Source organism: Rhinopithecus bieti, unplaced genomic scaffold, assembly GCF_001698545.2.
Source record: "Rhinopithecus bieti isolate Rb0 unplaced genomic scaffold, ASM169854v2 scaffold_79532, whole genome shotgun sequence".
In the NCBI taxonomy this organism is placed as follows: domain Eukaryota; kingdom Metazoa; phylum Chordata; class Mammalia; order Primates; family Cercopithecidae; genus Rhinopithecus; species Rhinopithecus bieti.
The window spans coordinates 151,002-167,811 of record NW_016830370.1 but is presented as its reverse complement, the minus strand read 5'-3'; the positions used below and the strand labels follow the sequence as shown (position 1 = coordinate 167,811).

The 16,810-nt window shown below is 51.2% G+C and overlaps 1 protein-coding gene across 1 annotated transcript in view; it reads left to right on the top strand.

Moving 5' to 3' along the window:
• Positions 1 to 10,799: 10,799 nt before the first annotated feature.
• Positions 10,800 to 16,810, top strand: part of MAEA (macrophage erythroblast attacher, E3 ubiquitin ligase) — a 55,066-nt gene continuing 49,055 nt past the window's right edge. The window contains exon 1 of the mRNA XM_017865429.1: positions 10,800 to 10,926. Coding sequence (XP_017720918.1) covers positions 10,858 to 10,926 — 69 coding nt within the window. The 5' untranslated portion in view covers positions 10,800 to 10,857. The remainder of the gene's footprint in view (positions 10,927 to 16,810) is intronic.

The window sequence follows — 16,810 nt, the reverse complement described above, 5'->3', positions numbered from 1 at the left end:
GTGTGCCTTTCTAGGCTGTGTGAGCAAGTACCTTAAGCGGGTTGGCCACAACTCCGGAGGCCGAAGCTGGGATCAGGGTGTGGGCAGGGCTGGCCCCTCCCGAGGCTCCGAGGGAGAACCGGCTGCACCCTCTCTCCAGCTCCTGGGGGCCATCGAAGCCCTCCATGTTCCTCGGTTCCTTGGCCTTAGGAAGCACCGCCCCAACCTCGTCTTCACTCTCGCAGGGCCTCTGCTTGCCTGTCTGTCTCCAGATTCCCGCTTTGTAAGGACACAGGGGTGCTGGAGTGAGACCCGCCTTCAAGATGGAGGAGTCTGAACTTGGTTGCCTGCAGGAACCCTTTTTCCAAAGAAGGTCACATTCGGGGATACCAGGAGTTAGGATCTGGGCATATTCTGGGAGGAGATGACTTAGCCCACGCCAGGACAGTGCAGGATGGCGTCGGGGACCTTGGTGGGACCAGCCTCAGGGAACCAGAATTAGCCCCATGGAGACACAGGCACTGCCGTCCCAGGGAAGTTTGTGGGGTCCATTGGGGAAAGGGAAACCCTTCAAGATAAAGGGTGAAGCTGCATCCTGCCCTTCCACCCCCAGGAGGGAAGTGTGGTGTTTTGGGCCTGGCAGCAGCAGCACTTTCCACGCGGGCACCATCCCACACAGCCACCGTGTGGCTCTGAGAGGGGCCAGGGCTGGACAGGCTCTGCAGGCAGGGCTGGGGACTGCAGTCCTGCTGAATGAGCAGGAGGCCCAAGCAGCCTCCATGATTCCATAGTTGGAAAGAATGTCAGCCTGGGCAACATGGTGAGACCCTGACTCTACAAAAACTACAACAGTTAGCCAGGGGCAGTGGTGTGCACCTGTGGTCCCAGCTACTCGGGAGGCTGAAGCGGGAGGATCCCTTCAGCCTTGCAGGCAGGGTTCTGTCTTTTCTCCTAAAAGGACATTTGTTGTTCAGTTTAGGTCCCCCCTGTAAATCCAGGAGGATCTCGTCACGAGATCCTTAACGTGATTACATCTGGAAAGACCCTGTTTCCAAATAAGCCACATTGGCCGGCTCTGGGGTCAGCATGTGGATATGTATTTTTGAGGCCACCGTTCTGCCTGCTAGGCATTGTTGGGTGTACTTTCTTTCGCCTACAAGTATATTTTGGATAGTTTTTCATGCTGATACATGTGGCTCTACTACCTGTTTTTTATTTTGCAAGGTCTGGATATACCGCTCCTGTCAGGGTTGCGCTGTGCCCGGCCAAAAAAGTGAACCTCAACTACTATATCCAACAATTTGCAAAATTAATTCAAGGCGAACTGTAGACATCAGTGTAGAACATAAGGTTATTGAACTTCCAGAAGGAGAGCATTGTATAATGCTGGGGTAGTCTAACAATTCCTAGATAAGAAACAAAAAGCATGATCCCTAAAAGAAAAAACTAGACTTCATTAAAATTAACACCTGCTCATTGAAAGACAAATTAAGTAAATAACAAAGGTAAGTTATAGACTAGGGGAAAATATCACAACACATACATAGACACGTGCCACGTAACAACGTTCTGGTCAACAGTGGACCGCATATGTGGTGGTGGCCCCGTAAAAGTCAAATGGAGCTGAAAAGTTCCTCTCACCCTCAGGCATTGTAGCTGCCCCAGTGTCACAGCACAATGCATCATTCACACATGTGTGGTGGTCCTTTGGGAGGTATCCAGAAGGCCCTGTTATCATAACATGTGACAGCTTCATACGTGTTACTGTCCCTGAAGACCTGCCGGTGGGACAAAAAGGGGAGGTGGAAGGCAGAGATATTGGTGATCCTGACCCTGTGTAGGCTGAGGCTAATGTGTATGTTTGTGTCTTAGTTTGTTTTTTTGTTTATTTTGTTTTGTTTTGAGACAGAGTCTCACTCTGTCGCCCAGGCTGGAGTGCAGTGGTGCAATCTCAGCTCACTACAGCCTCCGCCTCCTGGATTCAAGTGATTCTCCTGCCTCAGCCTCCTGAGTAGCTGGGACTACAGGCATGCACCACCATGCCAGGTTAATTTTTGTTTTTTTTAGTAGAGACAGGGTTTCACCATGCTGGCCAGGCTGGTCTTGAATTCCTGACCTCAGGTGATCCACCCACCTTGGCCTCCCAAAGCGCTGGGATTACAGGTGTGAGCCACCATGCCCGGCCTTGTGTCTTAGCTTTTAAGAAAAATGGAGAAAGTGAAAAATAACATAAGAACATTTTAAAATAGAAATAAAGGCTTTCGGAATAAGGATAAAAGAAAAGAAATATTTTGTATAGTTGTACAATGTGTTTGTATTTTAAGTTGTTATAAAAGAGCTAAAACTGTTTAAAATCAAAAGTCTATAAAGTAAAAAAGTTACAGTAAGACAAAGTTAATTATTATTGAAGAAAGAAAAAAAATGTGTATAAATGTAGTGCAGCCTAAGTGTGCAGTGTCTATAGGGTCTATGACAGTGTGCGGTCATGGGCTAGGCCTTCACAGTCACTCTTCACTCACCAGCTCACCCAGGGCAGCTTCCAGTCCTGGGAGCCCCACTCATGGTGAAGAAGCTACACAGGCGTGCGATTTCGTACTTTCACACCCTATTTTAACTGTACTTTTTCTGTGTTTAGATACACAAACACTTCATCGTGCTACAGCAGCCGATTCGGCGCAGGGATGCACTGAGCGGGTTCGTGCCTCAGAACGATGGGCTCTATCTGCAGCTGGGAGTGCGGTGGGCCGTGGCTTCCAGGTTTGTGTGGGTGCACTCTGTGATGTCACACAGTGACGAAATCATGAAATGATGCATTTTCTGGGACACATCCCTGTCATTAAGCCACACGTGGCTATAGCTCACAAAAGACATGTGTACAGAATATCTGAAGAACTCAACTCTACACATCAACGATACAAAGACAAATGATGCAATTTAAATATAAGCAACAAAATAATCCCAGCAGTTTGGGAGGTCAAGGTAGGAGGATAACTTGAGGCCAGGAGTTTGAGCCCAGCCTAGGCAGCATAGCAAGACCCTGTCTCTACCAAAAAAAAGAAAGAAAGAAAGGAAGGAAGGAAGGAAGGAAGGAAGGAAGGAAGGAAGGAAGGAAGGAAGGAAGGAAGGAAGAAAGAAAGAAAGAGGCTGAGAATGGAGAAGAAGGTGCATGCCTGTGATCCCAGCTACTTGGGAGGCTGAGGTGGAAGGATCACTTGGGCCATCCCAAGACGGCAGGACCAAGCTCCCTTGCTCCTCCTCAGCCACTCACGTGAGCAGGAGGAGGATGGAGACCTTGATGGCCCCTTGAACTCGGTGGACCCTGAATCTATTTTCTCTTCCTTATGAGTTTCTTAATAACATTTTCTCTTTCATAGCTTACTTTTTTTTTTTACAAGAGTACAGTTTGCAATACACATAACAAACAAAATATGTATTAATCAGTGGTTTGTGTTATTGATAAGACTTCCAGGTATTAATCAATCAACTGTTTATGTTATCGATAAGGCTTTCAGGTATTAATCAATCAACTGTTTATGTTATCGATAAGGCTTCTAGTCAACAGTAGGCTATTCGTAGTTAGGTTCTGGGGAGTCAAGTGTCACACGTGGATTTTCCACGGTGAGGGGGTCAGCAACCCTAACTCCCAAGTTGTTCAAGGGTCAGTTGTATGTTCTTTTGTGAAACATCTGTTCATCTTTTTTTTTTTGAGACAGGGTCTCACTCTGTTGCCCAGGCTGGAGTGCAGTGGTGTAACTATGGCTCACTGCAGCCTCAACCTTCTGGGCTCAGGTGATCCTCCCGCCTCAGCCTTCCAAGTAGCTGGGATCACAGGCATGCACCTTCATTCTCAGATTTTTTTTTTTTTTTTTTTGTAGAGACAGGGTCTTGCTATGTATTTACACTCATATAATTTTGTTTTGCCTTTTAAATTTTTCTTACCTTTTAATTTCCAACTTTATTATGTTTGTTTCCGCAGGCTTTTCTTGTTGCTGTCGTCCCTTTAAATTTTCTGAATAGCATGTATAGGTCATTCTTTCTTTCTTCTTTTTGTAATTAATACAGCACTTAAAAGCTATGAACTGTTCCGTGAGCACGGCAGTAACATTAGCCCATTAGTTCTGATATGCGTAGTTTGATTATTATTGATTTCTAGAAATTCGGCAAGCTCCATTTCTTAGCATCTCTTTGACACTAGAAAGAGGGATTTTCCATTTCTGGGTGGAAAATCTCTATTTTATTATAGTGTGGGTGTTTTGTGATCTAGAATTTCACCTGTATGTTTCCACTGTTTGCAATGTATTGACACTTTCATTGTGACCTACTACATGGACAATTTTAGTGACTATTTTGTGGGCACCCTCTTTATCTGCTGAGGTTCATTGCTTAGAATTAGGAAAATAGTGGATTAATTCCACTAATAAGCCCCTCAAATAAGAAGACAACTTTTGTTTTTTGAGACAGGGTGTCCCTCTGCAGCCTCAGCTGGGGAGTCATGGCGCGATCATGGCTCACTGCAGCCTCAACCTCCTGGGCTTAAGCAAGCCTCCTGCCTTGGCTCTCGAGTAGCTGGGACGCCACCATGCCCAGCCTTGCAGAAAACCTTTTTCAATGACTCAGCGGCCTCGTGTCAGACAGTCTAGCTCTCACAATAGTCCCTGTCTCTCCTCCCCAGGAAATCCACACTGGCGATATTGAGGGAGGGGGTTTCGTATGCAAATCCCCGCACCTGCGCCCAGAGGGAGGGGTTCCGTATGCAAATCCCCCCACCGGAGCCCAGAGGGAGGGGTTCCGTATGCAAATCCCCCCACCGGAGCCCAGAGGGAGGGGTTCCGTATGCAAATCCCCGCACCGGAGCCCAGGCGTCCTTGTAGGTGGGCTTCACCTGACGAGAGGGTGGGAAGGGGCCTCACGCGTGCACACACTTACACATGCACACATTCCTGATTTCTTCAGCCATGGTCACAGAAACCCACGGAGCAGGCGGGCGGCACCTCTCACTCCAGCTCCTCTTGCCCCCGCCCCCACCCCATCAGGCGTCTACAGGAAGAAGGTCCGTCTTCTCCAAGGCACTTAACTCTGTCCCGTCCCAGGTAAAGGTTTTCAAGTGTAATTTTAGGGCTCATACCACCTTTTGGAAGGAACTTCTACAATCTTGGCCCAACAGACGCCACCTCAAGCACTCCCCCTGGCTTGGCCCCACCCGGGAGCAGGGAGGCCACCGTCCAGCACCGGCAGGTGTCTGGCCTCCTCCTCCAGGGAGCCAGGAGGCCTTTACTGGAGACATTTACAAACAGATGTTGTGAAAATAACAATTGTGTGGCTTGAGTCGATCCCACCCCTACGGCTAACCATAGGAACTAATTGTAGTTTGTATTACTAAATAATTTTAAGGGAAAATCAAATGCTATTTTCTTACCAACAAAACAGTCAGCGCTCAAGCCCAGGAGTTTGAGACCAGCCTGGGCAACGTGGCAAAACCCTGTTTCTACAAAAAACTTTAAAAATTTTCTAGGCATGGTGGCATATGCCTGTAGTCCCAGCTACGCTACTCAGGAGGCTGAAGTGAGACGACTGGTTGAGCCCAAGAGATAGAGGCTACAGTGAGCTGTGATCGTGCCACTGCACTACAGCCTGGGTGACAGAGCAAGACTCTGTCTCAAAAAAAAAAACAAAACCAAACACAACAAAAAAAACCAACAAAACAGTGAACTGCGTAAAATCTTCTCACCTGATGTGAGGTACATGTTTCATTCATTTAAGAATTAAGTTTTTCAGCAGGTGTTAACCACCTCCTAAGAGATGTGTGGATCAAAATAATGACAAGGGCAACTCCACCTCAGAAAACTGATCTGGCCGGGCGAGAGGAAGTGCTGTGTCGTGCAGCTCGGGGCAGAGTCACCCCCTCGACCTTGAGGGGGTTACCTTTAAGTAGCAGAGCCCTGCAGTCCATCAGTGGAGATAAGAAGGGCCCCAGGATGTGGACCCCCTGCAGCATGTGGTGTAAGTTGGCTATGACAGTGCGTCCCTGAGCCAGAGGTCAGGTCCTCCCACATGGTGGCCATGCAGGGGACACCCAGCACCATTTCTCTCTGGGCTGCTCTTCTCTGGGTGCTCCTGGCCCACCCACACAAGGGAACCACGTGTACCCCACAGCTCACCCCTGGTATAGCTGATTAGTTTGGATGGACAGCCAACCCACACTGGGCAAGACTTTGGAGTCTAAGATTTTGGAAGTTTGAACCAAGAGACACATAACATGTTAGCTGTTGAATGCTATACTACAACAGAAAGTATATTTGGTTGTGGTCCCTGGTTCCGGTCACTGAGTGTCTACAACCCTTATGATTTCCTGAGTGTGGGAGTGTCCTTCCCACCACACCTGAGTTTATGTTAATGAGGTGACTCTGGATGGGGCCTCCAGATATCACTAGAAAGACCCAGAGATTAGTTGGCAGGAATTCTCAGCCCCTCTCCCACTCGACCTCCACCTCTGGGGATAAGGGGGGCTGGAGACTGAGATATGAAAATGTGTGAATAATGAAATTCAGGAGAGCCTCCTGGCTGGTGGATGCCCTGAAGTGCTAAGTGGTTGCCACGCAGAGAGGGCTCTGGAGCTCCTCGCCACACCATGCCAGATGCACTCCTGTTAGCTGTTCCTGAGCTGTGTCCTTCATAATAAGCTGGGAAGCATTAAGTGTTTCCTGAGCTCTGTGAGTCATTCTAGCAAATTACTGAACCTGAGGAATTGTTTGTGGGAGCCCCAAATGTGTCATTTGCCTTGTGGGTGGCCCGGGCACCCCATGTGCAGCCATCACCTGGAGTGGGGACAGCCTTGTGGAACGGAGTCCTTGGCCTGTGGGGTCTGTGCTAACTCTGCGAGTGAGTGTGAATGGGGTTGGACTGTAGCATACCCAGTTGGTGTCAGAGTCTGACAATGGGACAATTTCAAGTTATGTAAACCAAAAATAAAATTCTAAGCTCCCCCAACTGACTGAATGGAACCCCCCACCCCACCCTCAGCCAAGGGGTTTCAAAGAAACCTGAAAAATTAGTTCAGACCACTATGGCGACGCAGGACTTTTCTTGGTCACTTGTCAGCCAGAGACCCCCCGGCCAGTGACACCCTTGCCCAGGCCTTGCTCAGGCCCAGGTTTGCCATGGGAGATGCCCCATTCCCTTGGCTTGTCAGGTCATGCCAGGTTTGCGCTCTGGCATGGATCCTGCAGCTGCTGCGACTGCACACTCAGCCACTAGCGGGAGGGGGTGAGTGAGCGAGTGAGCGTGTGGTCCAGCCAACGGTTCCAAGTGTCAGTACAGAAGCAGGCTCCATGCAGGGCTTGTGGCTGGACCAGGCATGTTGCAAGCCACTCCCATGGTGGACTCTGGCATCCAGATGAGGGGAACACAATGGCGCTCAGGTAGGGGTGCCGTGATCCTGAAGCCCTACGGGGGTGTTACAGAGTGCTAATGAGCTCTTCTAGTTTGCATCCTGATGGACCATGGTGTGTCAACAGCTCTGTCAGTCCCTTGCCCTGCATTGGCCCACAGCTCCAGGGCTGGCTCAGCCCCACTGCTGCTTCTGTCACATGGGATGGCTGCCCTCCACTGGCGAAGGGCAAAGGGTCACAGTGTCACAGCCTTCTCTGTACTTACATTTGGCGCATCCTGAGCTCTTGTCCCATGTCCAAGAAGAATGATGATATATTGACAATTGAAGGGTAAGGAGGATGGAGAAGAATTTTATTGAGTGACAAAGCAGCTCTCAGTGAAGCAGGGATGTGAGGGTGGTCCACCACCTAAAGTTGGGTGGTTTCTCTCTCCATGTTGCTGGGTTTGGGGTTTTTATGGGCTCAGAATGGGGAGCGCACACTGACTGATTTATGAGTACGCAAAAATGGCTAAAACAAAGACATCATTCAAAGGTGGGGACAACAATGTAAAAAACCAATTGGGGCCAGGTGCGGTGGCTCATGCCTGTAATCCCAGCACTTTGGGAGGCTGAGGTGGGCGGATCACAAGGTCAGGAGATCAAGACCATCCTGGCTAACATGGTGAAACCCCGTCTCTACTAAAAATACAAAAAAAATTGGCCGGGCATCGTGGCAGGCACCTGTAGTCCCAGCTACTAGGGAGGCTGAGGCAGGAGAATGGCGTGAACCTGGGAGGCGGAGCTTGCAGTGAGCCAAGATCATACCACTGCACTTCAGCCTGGACGACAGAGCAAGACTCCATCTAAAAGAAACAAAAACCAACCAAACAAAAAACCCATTAGGGAAGGGTACGTATATGTAAAATAGGTGTTGGGTGGGGACCAATCAGAGGAAAGAATGCCAAGCAGGAAGACAGGTTCCCAATCCAGTCCATGGATTTACCTGGGACTTGTAGGTAGGCTTTAAACTGTCTTCAGCTTGAAGGTTACATTTCACTGGGTAACTGCTCTGCCTCCTGCCGCTATTAATGGGAAGGGAGGGTCGGACATGCCTCAGTATCCCCTCCTCCCTTTGGAGTTCAGGCACAAAACTTACCAGCATTAACATTAAAACAGAGATCTTTTTTTTTTTTTGAGACAGAGTCTCGCACTTTCGCCCAGGTTGGAGTGCAGTGGTTGGTGCAATCTCGGCTCACTGCAAGCTCTGCCTCCTGGGTTCACGCCATTCTCCTGCCTCAGCCTCCTGAGTAGCTGCGACTACAGGCGCCTACCACCACGCCTGGCTAACTTTTTGTGTTTTTAGTAGAGATGGGGTTTCACCGTGTTAGCCAGGACAGTGTTGATCTCCTGACCTCATGATCCACCTGCCTCAGCCTCCCAAAGTGCTGGGATTACAGGTGTGAGCCACAGTGCCCACCCAAGTCTAGCAGCTTTTAAAGATCTAGACAGGGAACATTTGCCATCTATTGCCTGTAATGGTGGCCACCTGTGAGACTTCATCTACATAATAAGAACCTTGGTCTTCACAACCCCTTTGAACCCAGATGCTCCTTTCTCTTGATTCCAGATCTTTAGATAAGAACTCTTTCAACCAATTGCCAATCAGAAAATCTTTGAATCCACCTGTGACCTGGAAGCCCCTGCCCTGCTTTGAGTTGTCCTGCCTTTTCAGACCAAACCAACGTAAATCTCACATGTATTGATTGATGCCTACATCTCCCTAAAACATATACAATCAAGCTGTAACTCAACCGCCTTGGGCATGTGTTCTGAGAGCCTCTTGAGGCTGTGTCTCCGGTCATGATCCTTAACCTTGGCGAAATAAACTTCTAAACGGATTGAGATCTGTCTCAGACACGTTTTGGTTTACAAAAGGATCCACTAATTCAAATACAGTTTTATCTTCCAATATAAGAAAACCTAGAATGAATGATCCAAAGGTTGTAGAGGGTCAAACAACCTCTCCAATGTGCAAACCTCTGCCTTATCATTCCTAAGTATTGCTGATTGTAGATGGTACTAGGATGGGATTATTTTACCATGGAAATGAAACCTGTGTCCCGTTCTTTAGGTTAATCTTGAATCCCTGGTGAAGTGAATGCAAAGTCTCTAAAGAGGACGGCAGTCCATCCAACTGCTGCAGTGCTCCCATGTGTTACTGGGACCATCCCGGAGAGTGGCAGACACCATGTGAACTGTGAAGAGACGCAAAGAGTACAGAGTGCATGCTTCCATCTACAGGAAAGTCAGGAATGCTGTTATGGGGAGCAGGGTTAGAATGATGGGGATATAGCCCGGGAAGGGGCAGGGGAGCTTTCTGTGCCACGGGAAATGTCCTAAATCTCAACCCAGGACATGGTTAGATAAAAGTGCAAATATGGGTGAAAATTCATTAAAGTTGTATAGTCAAGATTTGTGTACTTCACTGTAAAACTTACTTCAAATATCTAAAAGACTGGAGTCTGCAGCCACACACTTAAGGAATAACACTTTCCTTAGTCCCAACTCCTGTTTAAGTAAGACAGACAAAGACTCCACAGTGCGGGTCGGATGTCTTGCATTCTGGCTGTAACATGTAGCAGCCTCCAAGTGGAGGTTCTCGCTTCATCGCTGTCACCTTAGATATTTTTCCTTTGTTTAAACACCAAATATTTTAAAAATTGTTTAGAAATGAGTTACATGAAACACAAGGTGGTTTAATTGGGACGTTATTTCCTAAGTAATAAAACCTAATTTCAGTTTTATTTTGGAAAGGAGGGAGACGGGTAGTGTTTGAAACGCTGAGAATGTGAAGTGGCTGAAATGAAGGCAGGGCATGACCCGGATGCCAGCGCTGCCCACCCTGCAAGGAGAGGGCGGAGAGACCACAAGCTTCTCATGCTTCGGGAGTTTCTGTCCATAAATCAATTTTAGGTATTGGGCCTTTCCTTTTCCAATGGGAAGTCGGAGGTTCCACATCAGGATTCCAGCAGCTGTAAATCGGTGAAAACCACAGGCGTATGTGGCCAAGCGTTTTGTCGGCGTTGGCCTTGGTACCGCAGGCACGAGGGACCCACAGGAGACCACCCCGCGGGAGCCCCGAGTAACTGGACGGACGCCAAGTCCCCCAGCCCGCTCGGCCCCAGCTCTACCCGCCCGGGCCGCTCTCCGCACCCCACCGGCCTGCCCCGGGACCGGGAGCATCCCCAACCCCGGCGTCTGCGGCCTGAACCTGGCAGCGAATTCAAGGAGGAAACCGCCAGCCGGGGCTACCGTTGATTGGCTGAGCGGGAGAAAACCCGGCAGTGATTGGTTCGCGCCTTCTTCCGCCTCCGGCCGACTGGGCGGATACGATTGGTGCAGGCGCATCGGCCCGCCCCCGCCCCCTCCGGCCGGCGCGCGCGGCGTCATTTCCCGGCGTGCAGCGCGCTCGCGCGTCCCCCGCCCGGTAATGTTTTGGCCGCTTCAAGATGGCGGTGCAGGAGTCGGCGGCTCAGTTGTCCATGACCCTGAAGGTCCAGGAGTACCCGACCCTCAAGGTGGGCGCCTGCGCCGCGCAGGCCGAGGGCAGCGATGGCGCCTCCAGCCAGTGCCCATGGGCCGCGAGGGACCGCCCCGGGAGGGCCAGCGGCGAGGGCGGCGGGAGCTGGGCGCGGCCTGACGGGGCCGTGCGGGCTCCTCGGGGGCGCCGGGTCCGCGCCGGGCAGGTGTGACGGAGGCGGCGGCTTTGGCCCTGCCCAACGCCCGACTGTGGCCCCTCTGCCTGAAGAGCTGCGTGAGCCGAGGCAGCGACGACTCTGGCAGCGCGAAGGCTGGCGAATTTGGGGCTGGGGTGGAAGCCGGAGTTTGCGGGGCGTGGGATCTCTGGCGCTCAGGCAGACAGAATGCGCGGCGTGCCCGGCCGGTGCCCGGCCGCCCTCCCGGGAGCCCAGGGCTGGGAGGTGCCGGGTGCGCCGGTCGCTAGGTAGGAGCTGTAGGGAGAAACCTCACGGCCTGATGGCACCCAGCGACCTTTTTGATGGGCGTCACCAAACCTGAAATACAGCTTTTGCCGTCCGGCTGCCGGTTGCGTGACCTTGGGTGGTCACTTAGCCACGTCGCACTTCTTAGAATGAAATTTGTGCTCCTAGTAGAAGGAGCCGATACTTGCTCTTTACCTAGTTAGTAGAGGATTTCCTATGAAGCACCTGGGAAGGAATTCCTTAAAAGATGAAGGTCATAGCTTTCTCAGAGCTGCGGCTGAGCTTTGTGGTTCTGTGTTGCCTTCCTGGGGAGCTGCGTAGCTTTTCTCTCCTCCCTGGGTGCCCTGGTGTTCCCGTCCGTCTCAGGACGGACGGTGTGGCGACAGGTGTGGAGGATGCAATGTGGCCAGGTTGCTGTGCGTTCCCCCAGCCCCAGGGCCATTCGGCAAAGGGCTGAAGAGCACAGGCTGTGAGCCATCCTGCTGGGGTGTGAATCGGGCTCCTCTGTGTTCCTCTACTGGGAGACATCAGGGCCCACTTAGTGATTGTTTATTCTTGTCAGATTTAAGCAATGGTAGCGCCTGTGTCACCTCAGGGTGAAATGAGTGACCACGTATTGTTTCAAGCAGTGCCTGGCATTCATTAAAAGGTCCCTGCTACAGTTAGCGCTGCTGAAGCCAGGCTGTACCCTGGTGTAGCTGGTCTTCATAGGAAAGCAGAGGCAAGCTTCTCCTCCTCTTCATTATCTAGCGGTTTATTTCATATTTTTAAAAAGAAACGGGGTTTCACTGTTGCCTCCGGTGGTTTTGAATTCCAGGGCTCAATCGATCCTCCTGCCTTGGGCTGACAGGTGTGAGCCACGCGCCCGACCCACTACTGGTTTCGCAGTGGAGTATCATGGTGCTTGTGATGCGTGTCCAGCAAGCACTTCATTTGATCCAGGAAGGGAGGGCAATGTTGTTGACGTTACCAAACGTCTAGCCTCTTGCTAGGTCCCTCCAAGATGTAGGTGGTTGGTTTTTAACACTCAGCGACATTGGTGGATCTCTGTTGGTTTAGAGATGGAGACCCTGCAGCTGAGAGAGGTATATACCAGGACATTGTGCTGCCGCTAGTAGGGAGCCTTAACCACTGACCACTTTGTCTCACGCAGTGCACCTCAAGGCCCGTCATTTCAGCTAACACACAAGAAGGCTTGAAGATCAGAACCGCAGTGGTTTGTCACTTTTGGTACTGGCTGGTGAATATGGGAAACACCAGATAGGAAAGGTTTCCAGAAATCCTTTCATTGTGTATTGAAGGAACTAGGAAGGGAGATGGAAGGTCTCCAGAAAGGATTCTTCTTCAGGTCTTCTGCTGTTTTGTAATCGTGAATGTAATTTGCATTCCAGAGTGATTGCATAGCTTCTGATTAAAATAGTCATGCAGATAGTCATACAGGTGAAGAAATCTAGTGTCGTAATTCCTCTGTTGACACTTGTGTCACTACTGAGTTAAAACTTTTTCTCGTAGAAGTTTTCAGGAGTGATTCCTAGTGCATAATGGAGGTGTTTTGCTGGGGAACTAGGGATCCTTGATTTAGAAGCATTTATTAGTATAGAATTAAACAGAATATGCTGAGCTCACAGCTGAAGGCCTGCACTCTTCAGTCTCCAGGAGGGGCCAGTGCGGATGTCAGAGAAGGAACCAAGGGCTGCGGGACTGGGGTTGTGGAAGGTGTGGGGTGGATGTCGTGCTTCTTAAGTTTGAGAGCACATCCTCCTGCAGGGTGGTAGGAGCTGGCATGCTCTGGACTGGATCTTCACCTGGTAAGAGTTAAACTGCTTTCCTGCCAAGTGAGTCCTCCGCAGACTCACAGAGGATTCCTTCCTCTTCAGGGGGCTTGGTAGCCCTAGGTGGGTTTCAGCAGTAGCACCTGGGATGTCTGCTTCCTCACAGCGTCAGGGCGGCTGGGGCTGGTGGGGCTCCTGGGTGCCTGGCAGGTACTTATTTTTCTATTTTCCTGGTGAATTGGGAAGAGAATGGAACAGATGTGAATTGCTGCAATCAACATGCACTGACCTTGGGAACCTCTTTCGTCACCAGCTTCTATTTCCGCCAAAGGGGTGGACCGGCCTGTGAACATTTGGGCTGGATGAGCCTTTGTTGGAGCAGGGGGGTCGCAGGAGACTGTGCAGTATAGGATGTTTAGCAGCATCCCTGGTGTCTGCCTGCCAGATGCCAAGAGCATGCCCCAAAATGTCTCCAGACATTGCCAGATGTGCCCTGGGGGCAAGCATACACCCACGAGAATTGCTGGGCTGGATCTTGCTTTAAGGGACTTATTTCTTCCTCTTACCCAACGGAGGTGTGGCTCAGGAGGACTCACACTTGCTCAGGAGGACTCACCCTTGCATCCTGGCTGTGGCTGTGTCTTTTTTGCTGTCAAATGCTGTGAATGCCATTTGGTGTAGGGTGGTGGGTAATGCCTTGTGGGGGGGGAAAGATACATAACTCACCATCTTTTTTTTTTTTTTTTTCTTTTTTGAGATGGAGTCTCGCTCTGTTGCCCAGGCTGGAGCGCAGTGGTGCAATCTCGGCTCACTGCAACCTCTGCCTCCCAGATTCAAGCAGTTCTCCTTCCTCAGCCTCCCGAGTAGCTGGGATTACAGGCACCTGCCACCATGCCCAGCTAATTTTTTGTATTTTTTAGTAGAGACGCGGTTTCGCCATGTTGTCCAGCTGGTCTTGAACTCCTGACCTCAGGAATTCACCATCTTTCAATTCAACATGCATAGATCACCATTTTGAATCGGAAGCCCTTGCTTTCATTATTTTGTAAAAGGTTTTTTTTTTTTCCCCCGATTATAAAAGTAATTTGATGAGTTGGGTGCAGTGGTGTGCGCCTGTGGTCCCAGCTAATTGAGAGGCTGAGGTGCGAGGATCACTCGAGCCAGGAAATCCAGGCTGTGGTGAACTGAGATTGCGCCTCTGCCCTCCAGTCTGGGCGACAGAGTGAGACCCTGTCTCAAATAATAAATAAAAGTAATTTGTCTTTTCTTCAAGTTACCCTGCTGCACAGAGATAACTTCATTAACATTTTTGTGTATTTACTCCTACTGTTTTCCTTCAGATAGCTGAAGAAAAATAATTTAGAGAATTTCACATGGGTGTCTGCACGGCCCAGGGCAGGAAGCAGCGTTCATTACCTAGAGACACTGGTCTGGACCTGGCTCCTCTCTGTGAGCCCCACCTGGGCCCGCAGCTCCAGTGAGTCCTCTCACACCCCAGGTGGTGATGCTGTCCTCTCCCCAGAGGACAGGCTGAGAAACACCGGGCCTGTGGGCGTATTCTCAGGTGTCTGAATTCTCTACAGGAAGGTTCGCATGTTCTGCCTTTCGTTTGATGACAGTCTGGTTGCCCAGGCACCGCCCTGATGCCTCACAGTCAGGGTTTGTGCCTGTGGTAGGGAGTTAGGTGCCAGCTGTGTGCCTGAAGTTTTAACTTCTCCTGCACCTTTTGCAGTTTTCTTAACTCCATCTTGGCTGGATTTGGAAGGATCATGTGTTCTCAAGTGTGAGAAACACAGGCAACCACCAAGTGTTTGACTCAAGAGACACACACATTGGGTTGGACTCTGGTGATGCTGTGTCTGAGGAGTCTTAGGCCAGGTCTTCACCTCTTCTGTGGCCGGCTTTTTTGATGTACTTTATCTGCAGTAAAGTCACATAACCCTCTAGAATTCTCCCAGTCTCTAGAGCACAGTGGAAATTCCTTCTGCCCAGAAGAACCATGACCTGTCCTTTGTGGCTCCCGGCTCCACTCCCCTCGCCTCTCCCACCGTTCACTGGTGGTTTGGCCCTGGGCCGGCTTCCGCGGCCTCCGCGCTGGCACCGGTCTCGCCTCCCGGGCCTGGGCCTTTCCAGCTGGATGGGCGAGGCTCAGTTGAGGATGTGGACTTGAAGTCACTGCTAGCTGGGGGGTGGTTTTGTGTTTGTTTTTTTAAATATTGTGTTTTAAACACATCTCAAGTCCAGAAAGGGCTTTTTAATGCCTGATTCACCGTAATGGCCGGGCTAGGCTGGAGGCAGCACCGATGTGAGGCCTGGAGCCACCCTGGGATGTGAGCAGGGCACCGCCGCCAGGCTGCAGAGCAGGGCTGCTGGTGCACTAGCTTCTCGCATGCCCGCCTCCGCAGCAGCGATCTGAGAGCCTCCCTCGGCCAGGGATGGTCAGGCCTGGTATGGTCAGACCCTGCACAGTCAGGCCCTGAGCTACCATGACGGGGAGACAAGTAAGTTCCCTGTCTACACTGCGGTGGGAGGGAGGCATCAGCACAAGTACACACAGACATTTCAGATCCTTTCAAGACACTGATGAGGTTGAGGTGAATGTTGGACAGTGGCAGGAGGTGGGGGCAGGGGTGCGAAGGTGAGCCTCCTCCGGTGAATACGATATTGTGAGCTGGTTGGCAGAGCTAAGTTTTGGGGTGAGGCTCTGTGGACCGTGTTGAAGTCCTGGCTGACTCACCCCAGTAAGCACACAGCACCATTGGGGTGTTGTGGCTGGGGGTGTCCCAGAACCGTGCAGAGAGGGTCTCACAGCGAGAGTGAGTGCTGGGCAGTGACTCGGTCTGTGGGTACAGGGGTCGGCAGAATGAGAAGCAAGCCCAAGAATTGGCACTAGAATGAAGAGAAGGCCGGCTGGCGCCTGTAGCATGTGACTGCCCCGTCTGCAGGGAGGCTGTGCGGCGAGCCCCACCCTCTGGGGGCTTCAGGCGGAGTGGGGATGTCTGGGTGCTGACCTAGGCATCGCAAAGCACACTTCCTGCCAGGGTAACTGCTGATGATTTTTAGGTCTGTTATTTCAGAATCATTATAGCTAGGGGCCATTATTTTGAAAACCTGAACAGAAGAATTATTCACTGTGTTAATACCACATGTAGTGACTGTGGAGCTGATTGTGGCTGAGCAGAAGGAAGTGCCTGCTGTGCTGATGGCTGTGGACCTGGGTCCGGGACCCTGAGTGCTGCCCCGCTGGAGGGAGGGGCCCAGAGCAGTCTCCTTCCTCTCCTCCCAGGCCAAACTTTCATACCCGACCCTCAGACTTTGCCTCCTACTTCATGCTCACCGATGCCTGTCACGCAGACCCTGCCTGACCTGCACCTGCTTTCACACCCATGGTGGATGAGCCCCCTCAGCCGCACCTGAACCCCCCTCACCCGCACCTGTACCCCCCTCACCCACGCCTGTACCCCCCTCACCGCTCCCGTACCCCCCGACCTGCTCCTATAACCCCTCATCTGTACCTGTACCCCTCACCTGCTCCTGTACTGCCCTCACCCACGTGTGTACCCCGGTACCCGTGCCGGTACCCCCATCACCCGCGCCTGTACCCCTCACCCGCGCCTGTGCCCCCCACCCGCGCCTGTGCCCCCCTCACCTGCACCTGTACCGCCCCCACCCGTGCCTGTACCGCCCCC